The sequence below is a fragment of the Belonocnema kinseyi genome, chromosome 2, assembly GCF_010883055.1.
Source record: "Belonocnema kinseyi isolate 2016_QV_RU_SX_M_011 chromosome 2, B_treatae_v1, whole genome shotgun sequence".
Taxonomy (NCBI): domain Eukaryota; kingdom Metazoa; phylum Arthropoda; class Insecta; order Hymenoptera; family Cynipidae; genus Belonocnema; species Belonocnema kinseyi.
In genome coordinates, this window is record NC_046658.1 from 54,314,994 (window position 1) to 54,328,260 (window position 13,267).

Consider the following 13,267-nt stretch of genomic DNA (forward strand, 5'->3'; position numbering starts at 1 on the left):
TTCGACTTTCCATCATGAAGTTAAATTTTCAACAACAAAAAACAACGAATTTTTACAAAAATGACGAATCTTTGACAAAATATACACTAGACTTTCAATTTAAGTACAGTTTGTATTTTTCACAACAAAGTTTCTATCCAAAGAGGAATTTTCGTTAAGTGTTAAACTTAAACCTAGAAAGATTTTTCAATCGAAAAAGAAAAAAATGATTAATTTCTCTACAAAACAGTTGACTTTAATTTCAACTAGAAAACCCAAAAATATGAATGATCGATAACAAAAAGTTCATTTTTAACTTAATAGTTCAATTTTTTTACCAAAGTAGTCGAAATTCCAACCCAAAGAGAATTTATTTAGTTTGCTAAAAATTTCAAAACTAAAATAAAAAATTTTTAAATACAAGTATTATACTACAATAAAAATAAAAATATAATTTTGAGATTATACTAGCACTGCCACAATAACACGTCGTCAATTTTTCCACTTTGCGTATAGGAATACTTTTACGAAGTCACTTCACGCTAGCGCAGGTTTAGCTAGTCCGAAAAAACAGTGGAAGAGCTGATATTTATTAGATAATTATGGCAATTACATTTCTTGAAATTTCTAGTTCTTTACTTGGTTGGAAACTTAAATAGAGAATATCGTTCCGCAAGAAGAAATAAAAAAAAAAGATTGTGAAAAGGCCTAGTTTGCCCGTCTAAAAATGTATTAATTAATTGAATGAGACTTTATTTTATGCGCAAATATTTTATTAAAGAATAAGTAATATGGTTAACAGTAAGTTGAAAGCACTAAGTACAACATTTTCAATAAAAACACGCTTAAGGCATGGAAATGTTCGTAAATTAATTATTTTGAATAAATTGGAAATAAATTCTTTTAAATAAAAGTAATGTAGAACTGTATCGAAGTTTGAACCAAATAGTTTAATTTTCTACGAAAAAAAGTTAAATTTTCAACAACACAGTAAATTCCTCAACCAAAACCGATTATTTTCATCAGACAGGAGCATTTTCAACTAAGCAAGATGATATTTCGAGCGAATGAAATGAATTTTCAAACCTAAGACAAATTTTTATCTGAAAAAGATTAAATTTGCATATATAAGCATGTATCAATGAATTAAATGAGGTTTTTTATGCATAAATATTTTATTACGGTATAAGTAATACGGTTAATCGTAAGTTAAAAGCACTGAGTACAACATTTTCGATAACAACACACTTAAGGCAAGAAAACATTCATAAATTCATTTTTTTTTGCCTAAAAAAAAAAAGCTAATGCGAGAAATTTTTTGCTTTTTCAAAAATTACAAATACTTAGTCGCCTCGAATTTGAATTAATTTACATTTCATCCAAAGGCGAAATAGGCTTCGAATTCTTTAAATAAACGCGATACTGATTCGTTATATAATAAGTACATCATTTATACAATAAGAGAGGCAACTCTTGCATAGAAGCAGTTCCAGTGCGTCAAAAAACCATCAATAGACTGCGAAAAGTTACAGAAGTGTACCTCGACGCAATACAACCGTTTCAAGAGCTTACATGATTATTCTCAAACTAGATATTATCACACTTGCAATACATGTTTTGAATGAGTTCGTTACCTTATCAACATCTCTTCACAAACTAGGCTAAAATTTCTCGGTATAGTTGTAAATATCAATAAAAGTTTATTATAATGCAATTATAATTATTGTTATAATCATTATTATGCTATTTAAAAAAAAAGTGCAGCTGAACTCATTTAAAATGCTGCAAGACGGAAACTGTACGAAGTCCAAACTGTTTGATTCTGCGGTATTGTTTTATAATCAAGTTGACAAAACTCAAGGCCGGACTTGAGGTTTTCCAGAATTATTAGAACTTGCTCACAATGTTCTGGTGTCTTATAAAATACACAATTTGTCCATTCGATGAACGTTTCCACGCTATGACTAGAATTCAACTTTTTATTCCTGTTTCTGCCTGCTGATACTGCCATTAGTACTAGAGGATTCAGCTTCAGTCGACTGCAGCTTTTGACTTTTGACTTTTTGTCGAAGCTGAGCTTTTTTCAGATTCGTCATCAGCTGACTCGATTGGTAGAGCCAACTCGCCTGAAAAATTTTGTATGATAATTCAAATATTCATATCAAAATTTAAGAAATGAAATTTAGAATAAATCAAAATTTCAATTTCTATTCAACACGTACAACATTCAAATTTATAGAATGCCTGTTCAAAGTCGCCAGGGTGGCTGTTTAAAAAAATTCCCGGTTTGAAAAAAATTGTTAGCCAATGAAATTAAAAAAATCGAACAATAAAGCTAAATATTTTTCCATTTGCAGTAATAAAAACTGAGCTGCAAATGAAAACACTCAAACTGGAACTCAAACTGGAACCAATAAATTTGAAATTTACACGTATAAAATGAAATCTAATAATCCTTTGCAACTGAACAGTTTTAAATTAAATGCAATATATATTATTACAATTAAATAAATTAAATGCAAATTCAATTTTTTAAGTTTTATATAGATTTCAAAGATTCAGTTCCAATAATAAATAAAAACCTTTAATTTTGACTATATTATTATGGATTTATTTTTAAGTTGAAAACAGTAAAAGGCACGTTTACATTTTTTAATCGCTAACAAAATTAATAGAAATAATATAATAATGAATTTATTTATTAAATCTAATATAAAAAATAATATAAAGGAAGACCTGAAACTCTGAATTAAAAATATATTATCAATAAATCATGCAAGTATTTATTTAAAAATAAAATTATCGGAATAAATGATATATTAATTTCAATTCTTATTAAGACTTTCGGATAGAAACAATCTGGAAATTCTGAAATTTTCAACTTCAAATGCTTTTAATTGTTTAAATCTTAAAAACTGCACTTTAATTATTTAAAAAATTATTAATATCGAACTTGGACAGATTTTTCTTCTGAAAATGCGTAAAATTGTTGGTTTCCCGGTCCATTCTGTTTTTTATTTTAAAATGTTCCATTTTTAATTTTTTAACCTTTAGAACTGCATTTTAACATTCTTTAAATTAAAATATATACTTAAAAATTAAAAATTCTTAAAGTAAAAGATTTTCGAATTAAGCATTCTAAACTAAATAATATAAGAATTTATAAGAATCACAATTTTAAAAATTATTTAAAAAGCGGTTGAAAACTAAGTTGCACAAATTTTTTATTCTAAAAATTTGGTTGAATTCCCGGTTAAAAAATAAATTCACTGTCATCTCCTGGTTTTCCAGGTTTCCCGGTCCAGCGGCCACCCTGAATATGAACATACTGTTCTTTCTTTCGATTTGTTTCACTCGTTAATCAACGTTTCTTGTTTTAATCAAGAAATGTTAAAGATGCCCATGCAGATTTTTTTATACTTTAATAAGAATTCAAACCAAAAAAGAAAGAAAACATCTACATGTTGTTTTAAATTTTCTCAAATTGAAAATTATTTTTGATATCGTTTCAGAACTCGTAAGCATATTAAGAAATGATTAGAATTTTTCCTACAATGACTATTTTTGACATTCCTAATTTAAAGGTAATGAGCTTGGAATTCCGTAAAATCATTGCGTTAATTAGATCCAAGTGGAATATTCCGCATTTCGAAAGGTGGTTATGAGTTTTCGTACACTTAATAGAATTCGAGAAAATTATAAAAATGTACTTTGTTTGTGCGAAAATCAATAAGAAAATGACCAGACGTTGTTCCTGAAGTTTTTCAGAATTTTTATTTATCGAGATCAATGCTTAGCCATTAAAGGGTTAGACATTTTCTTAAAATCTTCCACACTAGTTTTGAATAATTTTGTAAATCTTTCTAAATATTATAAAATATTCTCTTAAAATTAATTTTTCAAAACCAAAAAATCATTTTTAATTTTCCTAGGAAATACTTTTTATTCTCATAAGGCCTTTCAAAATTCTTAAAAAGCTCAATTTCTTGTTCGAAATCTACCAAAAGTCTACATTTTGTTTTAAATTAGGCCGTGCGCTATTTGCACAGAAAATATAGAATAGACGGGTTTGATTGGTATACGTAGACACTTTTTAAAAATAATTTGAAATAATTTAGAATTTTTAATTCATTCATTCATTATACTTTTTTAATAGAACAGTTAAAATTGTAATGTTTAAAGTTTAATTTTGAATATTTAATTTACAATGATTGATTTTAGATAAACAGTCAGATGTTTTTAAACATTAAATAATTGTTCCTTTTCTTAATTAAAAAATGTAATTGTTTAGAAATGTAGTTTCAGTAGGGCGTTTACAATTTTTTAACTAATAAAACTTTCCCATTGAAACAGTTTAATTTTTAACGCTAAAATACACTGAATTTCAAAAAATAATTAATTAATTTATATCAATAGTTTAAGTATTTAAAACCGCACTTAAAGAATCCTTAAATTAAAATGTACGCTTAAAAATTAAAATCTAAAATGAAAACTTTATTAAGTGAATCATTTTCTAATAAAGTCTTTGAAGGTTTTAAACTGAATGATATAATAATTAAAAAAGACAATAATTTAAGTAATTATTTAAAAAACGGTTGTAATCACAGACAGATTTTTTCTAAAAATTGTAAAATTGCCAGTCAATAAATTCACTGTCATTTTCCGGTTTTTCTCAGTCTCACATTCCCCGGTTCAGCGAACACCTTGAATCCTGTAAAAGAATTCACTAACAAATTCAGGGTTTTTTTTCCAGTGTGTAAAGATTTTCCCAGGAATATTTTATAGCACGGAGCAATTCAAGTTCTTTGAATTTTTCACAAAAACAAACTCGAAATAAGTATAAAATTTCGCAAGTTCATTATAAATAATCTTTTTTTTCAGTGCTTGTAAACATCTCAATCTGTAAAAATAGAACTTATTCATATGTAAAATGCAATAACTGTTTTTTTTTAAATTTTGCAACGTAACTTTGTCAAAGGGCGAGTAATTTATTAATAGTAAAGTTTCTAGGGATTTAATTATTATGTTGAACTTTTAAAGTTTTGACATGTTATATTCAAATATATTCTAAAATATCTCAGCACAATCAAATGATTAAATAAATACGTTCATTATATTTTGAATAGTCATTAAAACCAAAATTTTATATTAAATTGTATACTTAAAATACAGTGCATATTTAACACTTTTATTTTTTGAGTTAAAGCTGTTTTCCAGGTGAGTAAATACCCCGTAAAAACAGGGCAAATAAGAAAATTTGCAAGAAACTAGGGAAATATATTATTTCAAGTAAAATGAATGTGAATACTGTAATAAATTCAATTTAAAACGCTTCAAACTCCTGAAATATCAAGTAAAGCTGCTTGATTTTTGACAAGATTGATGAATTTTCAATCAATAGTTGAATTTTATACTAAAAGAAAGACAAATTATCAACAATATAAACCAAATTTTCAATCGAACAGTTGAAATTCAGGTTAAAAGAATTAATTTTCAACAAAAAATAAAAAGGAAATTTCCACTAAATAGTTAAAAATTTCAACCACAGTGATGAATTTTTTATTAAGACGATAAATCCTTTACTGAAATAGTTGCATTTTTAACCAAAAAGATGTACTTTTAACCAAAAAGATTACTTTTCTACCATAAAAATATATAGTTCCATTTTAACCAAAAAAATATGATAACTTAAATAAAAAAATACTGGAATTCTACCTGAAAAATTAATTTTTAATCAAATGGATGAATTTTCGAGAAAAATGATAAAATATTAAACTAGATTAGTTCAATTTTCAGTTAAGAAATTAATTTCCAACTAGAAAAACGACTTTTGTGAAAATAGTTAAATTTTCAACCAAATAGATGAATTTTAAATTAAAACGATGAATCCTCAAGAAACAAACAAAAATGAAATATTCACAAGAGTTTAAATTTCAACCAAGTAGCATGTGGTTGAATAAGCAACAAAAAAAGATTTTACTTGAAATCAAAACTACTTTTACAATTGAAAAATAACGAAATTCTTGGAAATTAAAAAAACTTGAATCCAACAATAAAATATCTGACAACCATAAATATCAGTTAAAATATAAAGCCATTCTGATAAAAAGAAAAAAAGCGGGAGGATTTAAAGGTTGCCTTCTTTTCTTTCATCTTTATTTATTTCTAATTTGGATTGGAAGCATTTAAAAGCGTCTTCTCCAAATTTGAAAGTTATATTCTAGGATTTTTTTTTTAATTTTTAAAATTTTTGTTGCTAAATATGCATATTGTAGTATGTTTAGGAGCATCTGAAGTTTCAGCTAATACTTCATTCAGGGTAGTTAAAAGTAATTTAAATTTTCAAATATTTCGCTCAGTCATTTAGTTTCAAATGCCAGCCGTCCAAATGCAAATATTTTTAGTTAAAGATATTGAAAAAAAGGAAATTGCAGCATTTCAAATACAATATGTAATTCTATATCGAAAGCGTATTTAAAAATTAAAGTATTAAATCTAAACATTCGAATTTGAAGGATTTAAATTGCTGAAACTTTAAACTGGTATTGTTTACATTATTTCTGAATTGAAAATATAAGAAACAGGGTATAAAATATAGAGTAAAGTAAATAAAATAATATAGAAGCAGACTTACCACCATGATCATACAATTGATTAAAATAGGCACCGAGAAAACGACGGATATAAACAGCCCTTTTGAATCAAAATACTGCTGCCTAGAAAATACCCTAGAAACAAAATATTATATAAAATTAAAATTCGTTTTTGTAAAGAAATTAAAACTAGATCTAGAAATAAAGAGAATTTTTAACTTACATCCAATTTGTGGCCGCCACTTCGTTGATACTTTCAGAAAAGTAAACCAGTAGTACTGTAAGGGAAAGTTTTTTAAATTTGCAATTATTAAATTACTGACAATATGAATATGTACTTATAGGCATACTTTATAAGACAGAAGAAAATTATTTCGAATCTGACCATACACACTACCCTAAGCTGTACATTGTCGTCAAGAAATTTTTCAACAAATAACTTCAAAAACTGACATGATTTAGACCATTGTCTTTTTTATTGATTTTTGTTGTTGTTTTTACTTTTTCAGTATTTTGAAAATGCGTGTAATTAAATTGGCACACATATAGAATTATCTTCCCTTTCATTAACATCATTGCATATAATTTATTAACCATTTTTAAACCTTTTTTCAAGGTTACTACTAATTTTATATTGTTTCACATTTTTCTATAAAAAGTTGACATGCTGTGTGCCAATAAAAAAATACACAAAGTAACTTTTAAAAAACTACTAGTTATGGAAAATGTGAAACAAGTAAAGAGAAAATTATTATTTCTTTACAAAGCTGTTAAACATCTGGTAATGCATTATTTACAATGATAACAATAGTATACCATAAAGTATTTTATTCTACTCTCGACCATGGTCACCTTTTGGCCCTGAAAAGCGGGTCCGACGCTTTTTTCTATAGCTTTGTTCGCGCCTCGAATTCTGATCGACTAATTTTTACTTTCGCCCCGCTGATTTTACTTTTGCCCGCTAATTTTACTTTCGCCCCGCAAATGAGGTTTGCGGGAAATATATGCTACTTTCGCCCCTGTTATCAGGGGCAAAAGGTGGCCATTTCGGTCGCGTGTGGAATAAAATAACTTTTTTAGTCACCCTAATGTATAGTGTTTGTTTTCAAACTTACAAAGTACAAGGAACAGGATAATTTGAAAGTTGGCATGATTTCTGGTCATCAATGCCGTCAATGTGATGGCAACGTGGAAAGTTAAGACAAGTGCCAACCACGGATCTTTCCATTCGATCTGTAACATATATTTTGTTTTTATGGAGAATAATAGCCAACATCTGAGGAATTGGAGTAATACAATCCATACAAATATACAAGTTTTGCTTCTCTTTTACAATCTGAGCATAAATCCAATAATATACAGTTAATTAGAAAAGTCAGAATTGCAGTCATTCACGATGACAAAAGTTTCGAAAATTGGAAAATTTCCAATGAAGTTACTATTTTGTTGATAAAATACAGAATACTTCTATTTGTCTCGAGTTTAATGCTGGCGTAGAAATAGGTGAATATTTTTGAAGAGATATTGACAATATAAAATGTGCTTCATAATCTTAAACAATTATTAACCTTTTTCTTGAATGTGTTTGCATTTTTACGGGAGAAGGTTGTCAGGCATATTTATACTTTGCATAATGCGTTTACAATTCTTGTCTGTTCGTAATCACTTATCGGTCAAGGTAAATGCTATAGTTATTTAAAAAGAACGGAATTGTCATTCACTACGCGGCACTCAAAATTTAAAGCTTATTATGAATTTTTTATACGTATAAATCTAAATGAGTGGACGAGGAAAACCTAACAAATCTATTATGATACAAAAGAATATATTTTCATGTACCTGAAGTTTCGAACGTTCAAATGAACGAAATGACAAAAAATTAATATTTTTTTTTCTGAAATTAGCCTAGCGGAATTAGTTCAGCTAAGCATAAAAATGAGGGGCAACACAGAATGTGTCGAATGACCGCCATTATACACTTTTTTATCCAATAAAAGATAGTGTTAATTTACCTTGCTATAGTACAAGTTTTTTCAGAGGGGTAAGATCCGCCGGAAAGAATATTTAAAGCCACCCCTTGTGTATGAAAATCAGCGAATCGTCGAAATGACCGCCTTTATACAGTTTTTTTCGAGTTAAAAATACTTTAAATTTATCTTGTTATAGAATAAGTTTTTTCAGGGGGGTAAGAGCCGCCGGAAAGAATATTTAAAGCCACCCCTTGTGTATGAAAATCAGCGAATCGTCGAAATGACCGCCTTTATACAGTTTTTTTTCGAGTTAAAAATACTTTAAATTTATCTTGTTATAGAATAAGTTTTTTCAGGGGGGTAAGAACCGCCGGAAAGAATATTTAAAACCACCCCTAATATATAAAAATCAGAAAATCGTCAAAATGAACGCCTTTATACAGTTTTTTTTCGAGTTAAAAATACTTTTAATTTACCTTCTTATAGAACAAGTTTTTTTAGGGGGGTAACAGCCGCCGGAAAGAATATTTAAAACCACCTCTAGTGTATCTATAACAAGGTAAATTAAAAGTATTTTTAACTCGAACAAAAACTGTATAAAGGCGTTCATTTTGACGATTTTCTGATTTTGATACACTAGGGGTGGTTTTAAATATTCTTTCCGGCGGCTCTTACTCCCCTGAAAAAACTTGTTCTATAACAAGGTAAATGAACACTATCTTTTATTGGATAAAGAAGAGTATAAAGGCGGTCATTCGACACATTCTGTGTTGTCCCTATCTGCATTACATTTTAGGGTGTTTTACCCATGAAAAAATTTTTTTTGGAGATTTTTTCGTATAATACTCACTTTTATGCTTAGCTGAACTAATTCTGCTAGGCTAATTTCAGAAAAAAAATTTATTTTTATTCATTTCGTTCATTTGAACGTTCGGAACTTCAGGTACATTATATTTTCCGCTTTTAGAGCATGAAAAATAAAAATAATACCATACATGGATTTTTGTGTGACATTCAATTTTAAAGAAAAAGAGAATATTTATTTTAGAACAAACCATTGTATTCACAACCTATTAGATCAACTTTTAAGCAAAAGAGGCGAATTTTCAACCAAATTGTTTAAATTCCAAGCAAATATTTAAACTTTCAACGTAGAAAGATAAATTTTCAAACAAAAATAGAAGCATCTTCAACCAAAAACAATCTCCAAGTCAAAAAGACGATTATTTTAGAAGATAATGATTTTTTAATAAAATGGGTAAAATTCTAACCAATAAAGATTGTTCAATCAAGAAAACGAAAAATTCCAACCAGACTATGGAATTTTCAAGCCAAAAAAGCAAATTCTCTACAAAACAGTTGAATTTTCAAACAAAAAGTTCACTTACGATCGAATACTTGAATTTTCTACTAAAATAACACAATTTTTAAACCAAGAATAAGAATTTTCATGAGGAAATTTAATTTTCAACCAATTTTGATGAATTATCAACTAAAAACGATCAATTATAAACAAAATAGTCACATCTTCAACCAAAGAGATGAATTTGTAACAAAGTCATTTAACTTTCAACTAATTAGTTGAATTCTCAATCAAGGTTAACTTTCTAACAAAAAAAAGGAATTTTCAACAAAAAATAGTATAGCTAAATATTCAGTAAAAAAATGTATCAAAAAAAGACGCATTTTCAACAAAATGGTTGAACTTTATACCAAAATAGATGAATTCTCAATGACAAATTTAATCATTGAATTTTAAACTAAAAAACGATTAAATTTTCACTAAAAATCATAAATCTTCTACCAAAAATGTAATTGTTTAATATTTAGTTACAAAATATTAATTTTCATTTAAAAAAACGAATTTTCAACAAAAAAGTTAGCCTAGATGTCAAATTTAATATCTGAATTTTCAACTAAAAACTATCAATTTTTAACCAAGAAAGAAATAGTTCAATTTATAATTAGGAAAATGAATTTTCCCCTAAAATACATGAATTATCAACGAAAAATGTAATAGTTAAATATATCGATTTCTTATATTATGTTTTTTGTTTACACAGCAAATTTTGTAGAATCCTTTTCTTTTGTTATGTATTCAAGAATACAGAAATTATTTAAACTCAGTTTGTAATGTTTACAGTACTAATTTCATCGCGGATTTGTAAGCTACATTGAATGATTAATTGACAATCGAGTTTTTTCTTTATAGGCAACGAAAAACTTTTTAATGTAATAAATTTACGGGCCGAAAGTTATGGTGATGAATGTAAACACGATATTCAAAATCCATATACATTTGTAATGAAATCTAGCAGAGGTATGCAATTACATAAGGAAGTGTAAAAGGTATCTATAGATTTTTCTCTCTTTTATCCCGCACGAGAACTTCCAGATTATTATGGTGCGGCACATTCAAGGTAAAAACATCGTCAGCTGATTAATCACATTTCGACACCATTAAGATTCACATTTTGATTTAGAAATTTCGTCAGGCTTTTTCAGATTTTCAGGAGTTCTTTTATGTGTGGAATCAATATGTAAATTTGAGGATTAAGGTGCAGTTGCACAGCCGGTGGAACTTCACTGTATGTCACATGGACAACTCACCACCCTCTTCCCATTTTAAGAGAATCCTTATAACCTAACACTGGTGAAATGTTGACGCAAGTAGTGCAAACATGAACTTACACTGAGTAAAAAGGGCCACACACCGTCGATTGAATCAGTCGCTATGAATTGTGGCTTGGTCATTTTTATGGTACGGATATTAACGTAAAAAATCGAGAAATTCTCATCCGATGTCACCGCCGTGCAACGCACGCATTAACACGCAAAATACTGAAGCGTATGCCTTGCGACGTAACTGCAGAATACGTATACGAGTTGGGTAGCAAACTATACGGCTTAAAATTGCGGCTAGACTAGACGTCACACATCCTACCAACAGATTAAAAACCGGTCAGCAGTGACTTCTTCAATCTTCACTTCTGTTCAATTTTCACTGCTACTGCTTCATAGTTCATGCTTGTCAGTCTCTTCAGTTTCTTACTTTCTTACCAATGCCAATGGGAGTTTTCTTCTTCTTCTTCTTTAGATTTACGTTGGCTTTGTGCCCAATGGGAGTTGGGTTGAGATGAGACTTGGGAGAGTTTACTGCTCGGTAGGAGGCGCTAGTGCAATTACATAAGTGCCTGCGAAATTCAAACTCAAATTAAGCAAAGTAAAGTTTTTTATAAGAAAATGAAGAAAAAGGAGTGGAAAAAATATGAAATGTGGATTTCAGTTTAATAAAAATTTTAACAGCAAGGTTGAAAAGTATTATCGACAAGGAAAAAGAAAGGTTTGTCGGAGAGGTAAGTTTTGAATAATAAAAAACAATCTACCTTACCTGCTGTTGGTCAGCATGGGCATAGGCAAAGATTCCTTTGATTTGACTAAAGCAAATAATAATATCTTTGACCAAAGATATTACAAACGTAGATGCGGTACGCGGTGTCAGAATGGGGGAACTATATATATATAGGACATCACCTTTTCTGCTCTATCGAGCTGCTGCCCTTGCCGTACTACGAGGCCGAACTCTTGTTTTCCATGGACATAGGAAACAACGGATTAGGCATGCCATTGTGGGGGTGATGCAATGAGGGGGGGAGGTCCGCCACCTTTTGATGTGCCGCGACATACATGGCAGCGCCCACTTGTTTATATGTTCATGCACAGTTCGTCGGCAAAAATGCTCGTGCGCATAATCAAATGGCACTTCGTAAGATGGCGGCTCTCCCTACTCATGGAATTCTCCCCCCTCCCGTGGATTCAACCCCGCTCGCACAAATTAGGATGGCATGCCTAGTCCCGTATTTCCTATGTCCATGTTGTTTTCTCATTCTTCGTAAAATATGACGGCAAAGCAGTAGAAATATTTTTTGAGGTTAGAAAAGTTTTGACAAGTATCATTCAATTTTTTCAAATCTGAAGCTTTAGCCAGGTTTTTTGGACACAATCTTTTTGGAAAATTGTAAAAAAATTTTCACGAAAAATAAAATTTTTCAATTAAAAAAAAGAAACTAGAAAGAAGTTTCGAGATAAACCAATGCTAAAAAAATGTGTACTTGATACATTTATTTATTGGAATAATCAAATATTTACACCAAAGAAACAACTTTTTTAACGTTTAAAGTTTTTGAAAATTATTGTTTGAATTTAAAATAAAAATAATTGAAAAAAATATATTTCTGGATAAGATATTTTAGTTGAAAATATACACGGTATTTTTATAAATTACAAAAATCTTCGTAAAAATCGAATTGATAATTTAAAAAATTAAAAAGGAACTTTGAGATAAATTAGTGCTGATTTAAATTGTGCAAAATTTGCTTGGAAAATGTTATCATCTTCGAGGAAAATTTAGAGAATTTTTCTTCCGTTTAAGGGACACGCGTTTTTACATGAATTTTTCTATACATTTGTTTGTAGAATTATTTTAATTTTAAATTTAAATAATTTTTTAGCACTAAATATTAAACAAAAATTTATTCGATAAAAATACTTTATTATCGTAATTTCAATAAATAAATAATATTGATTAAGAAACAATTTTATTATTTGGAAATTTTCAAATACGGTAATACGAGGGTGGATTGATAAGTTTCCGGCCTGACCAAGAAAAACAACGTTTTTAAGAATTTTTTTTTTTTATTTCTCAACATAATCTCCTCCAAGGCT

The 13,267-nt window shown here is 28.6% G+C and overlaps 1 protein-coding gene across 1 annotated transcript; it reads right to left on the reverse strand.

Moving 5' to 3' along the window:
• Positions 1 to 1,142: 1,142 nt before the first annotated feature.
• On the reverse strand, positions 1,143 to 11,612 carry LOC117167936 (transmembrane protein 18). Its single transcript, XM_033353188.1, has 5 exons — positions 11,234 to 11,612; positions 7,688 to 7,805; positions 6,796 to 6,850; positions 6,614 to 6,707; positions 1,143 to 2,105 (listed from the first exon to the last, which is right to left on the reverse strand). Exons 1-5 carry the CDS (start codon positions 11,294 to 11,296, stop codon positions 1,959 to 1,961), a joined length of 477 nt encoding a protein of 158 aa, XP_033209079.1. The 5' UTR covers positions 11,297 to 11,612; the 3' UTR covers positions 1,143 to 1,958.
• Positions 11,613 to 13,267: the final 1,655 nt, after the last annotated feature.

What these genes read in the sequence shown, in the direction of transcription:
- LOC117167936 (XM_033353188.1), bottom strand. Translation starts at nt 11,296, where the DNA reads ATGACCAAGCCACAATTCATAGCGACTGATTCAATCGACGGTGTGTGG. An exon ending in TGTGGCCCTTTTTACTCAGT is followed by an intron (nt 7,806 to 11,233) that starts GTAAGTTCATGT and finishes TATATGTTACAG; the next exon opens with ATCGAATGGAAAGATCCGTG. An exon ending in TATCCTGTTCCTTGTACTTT is followed by an intron (nt 6,851 to 7,687) that starts GTAAGTTTGAAA and finishes TTTCCCTTACAG; the next exon opens with TACTACTGGTTTACTTTTCT.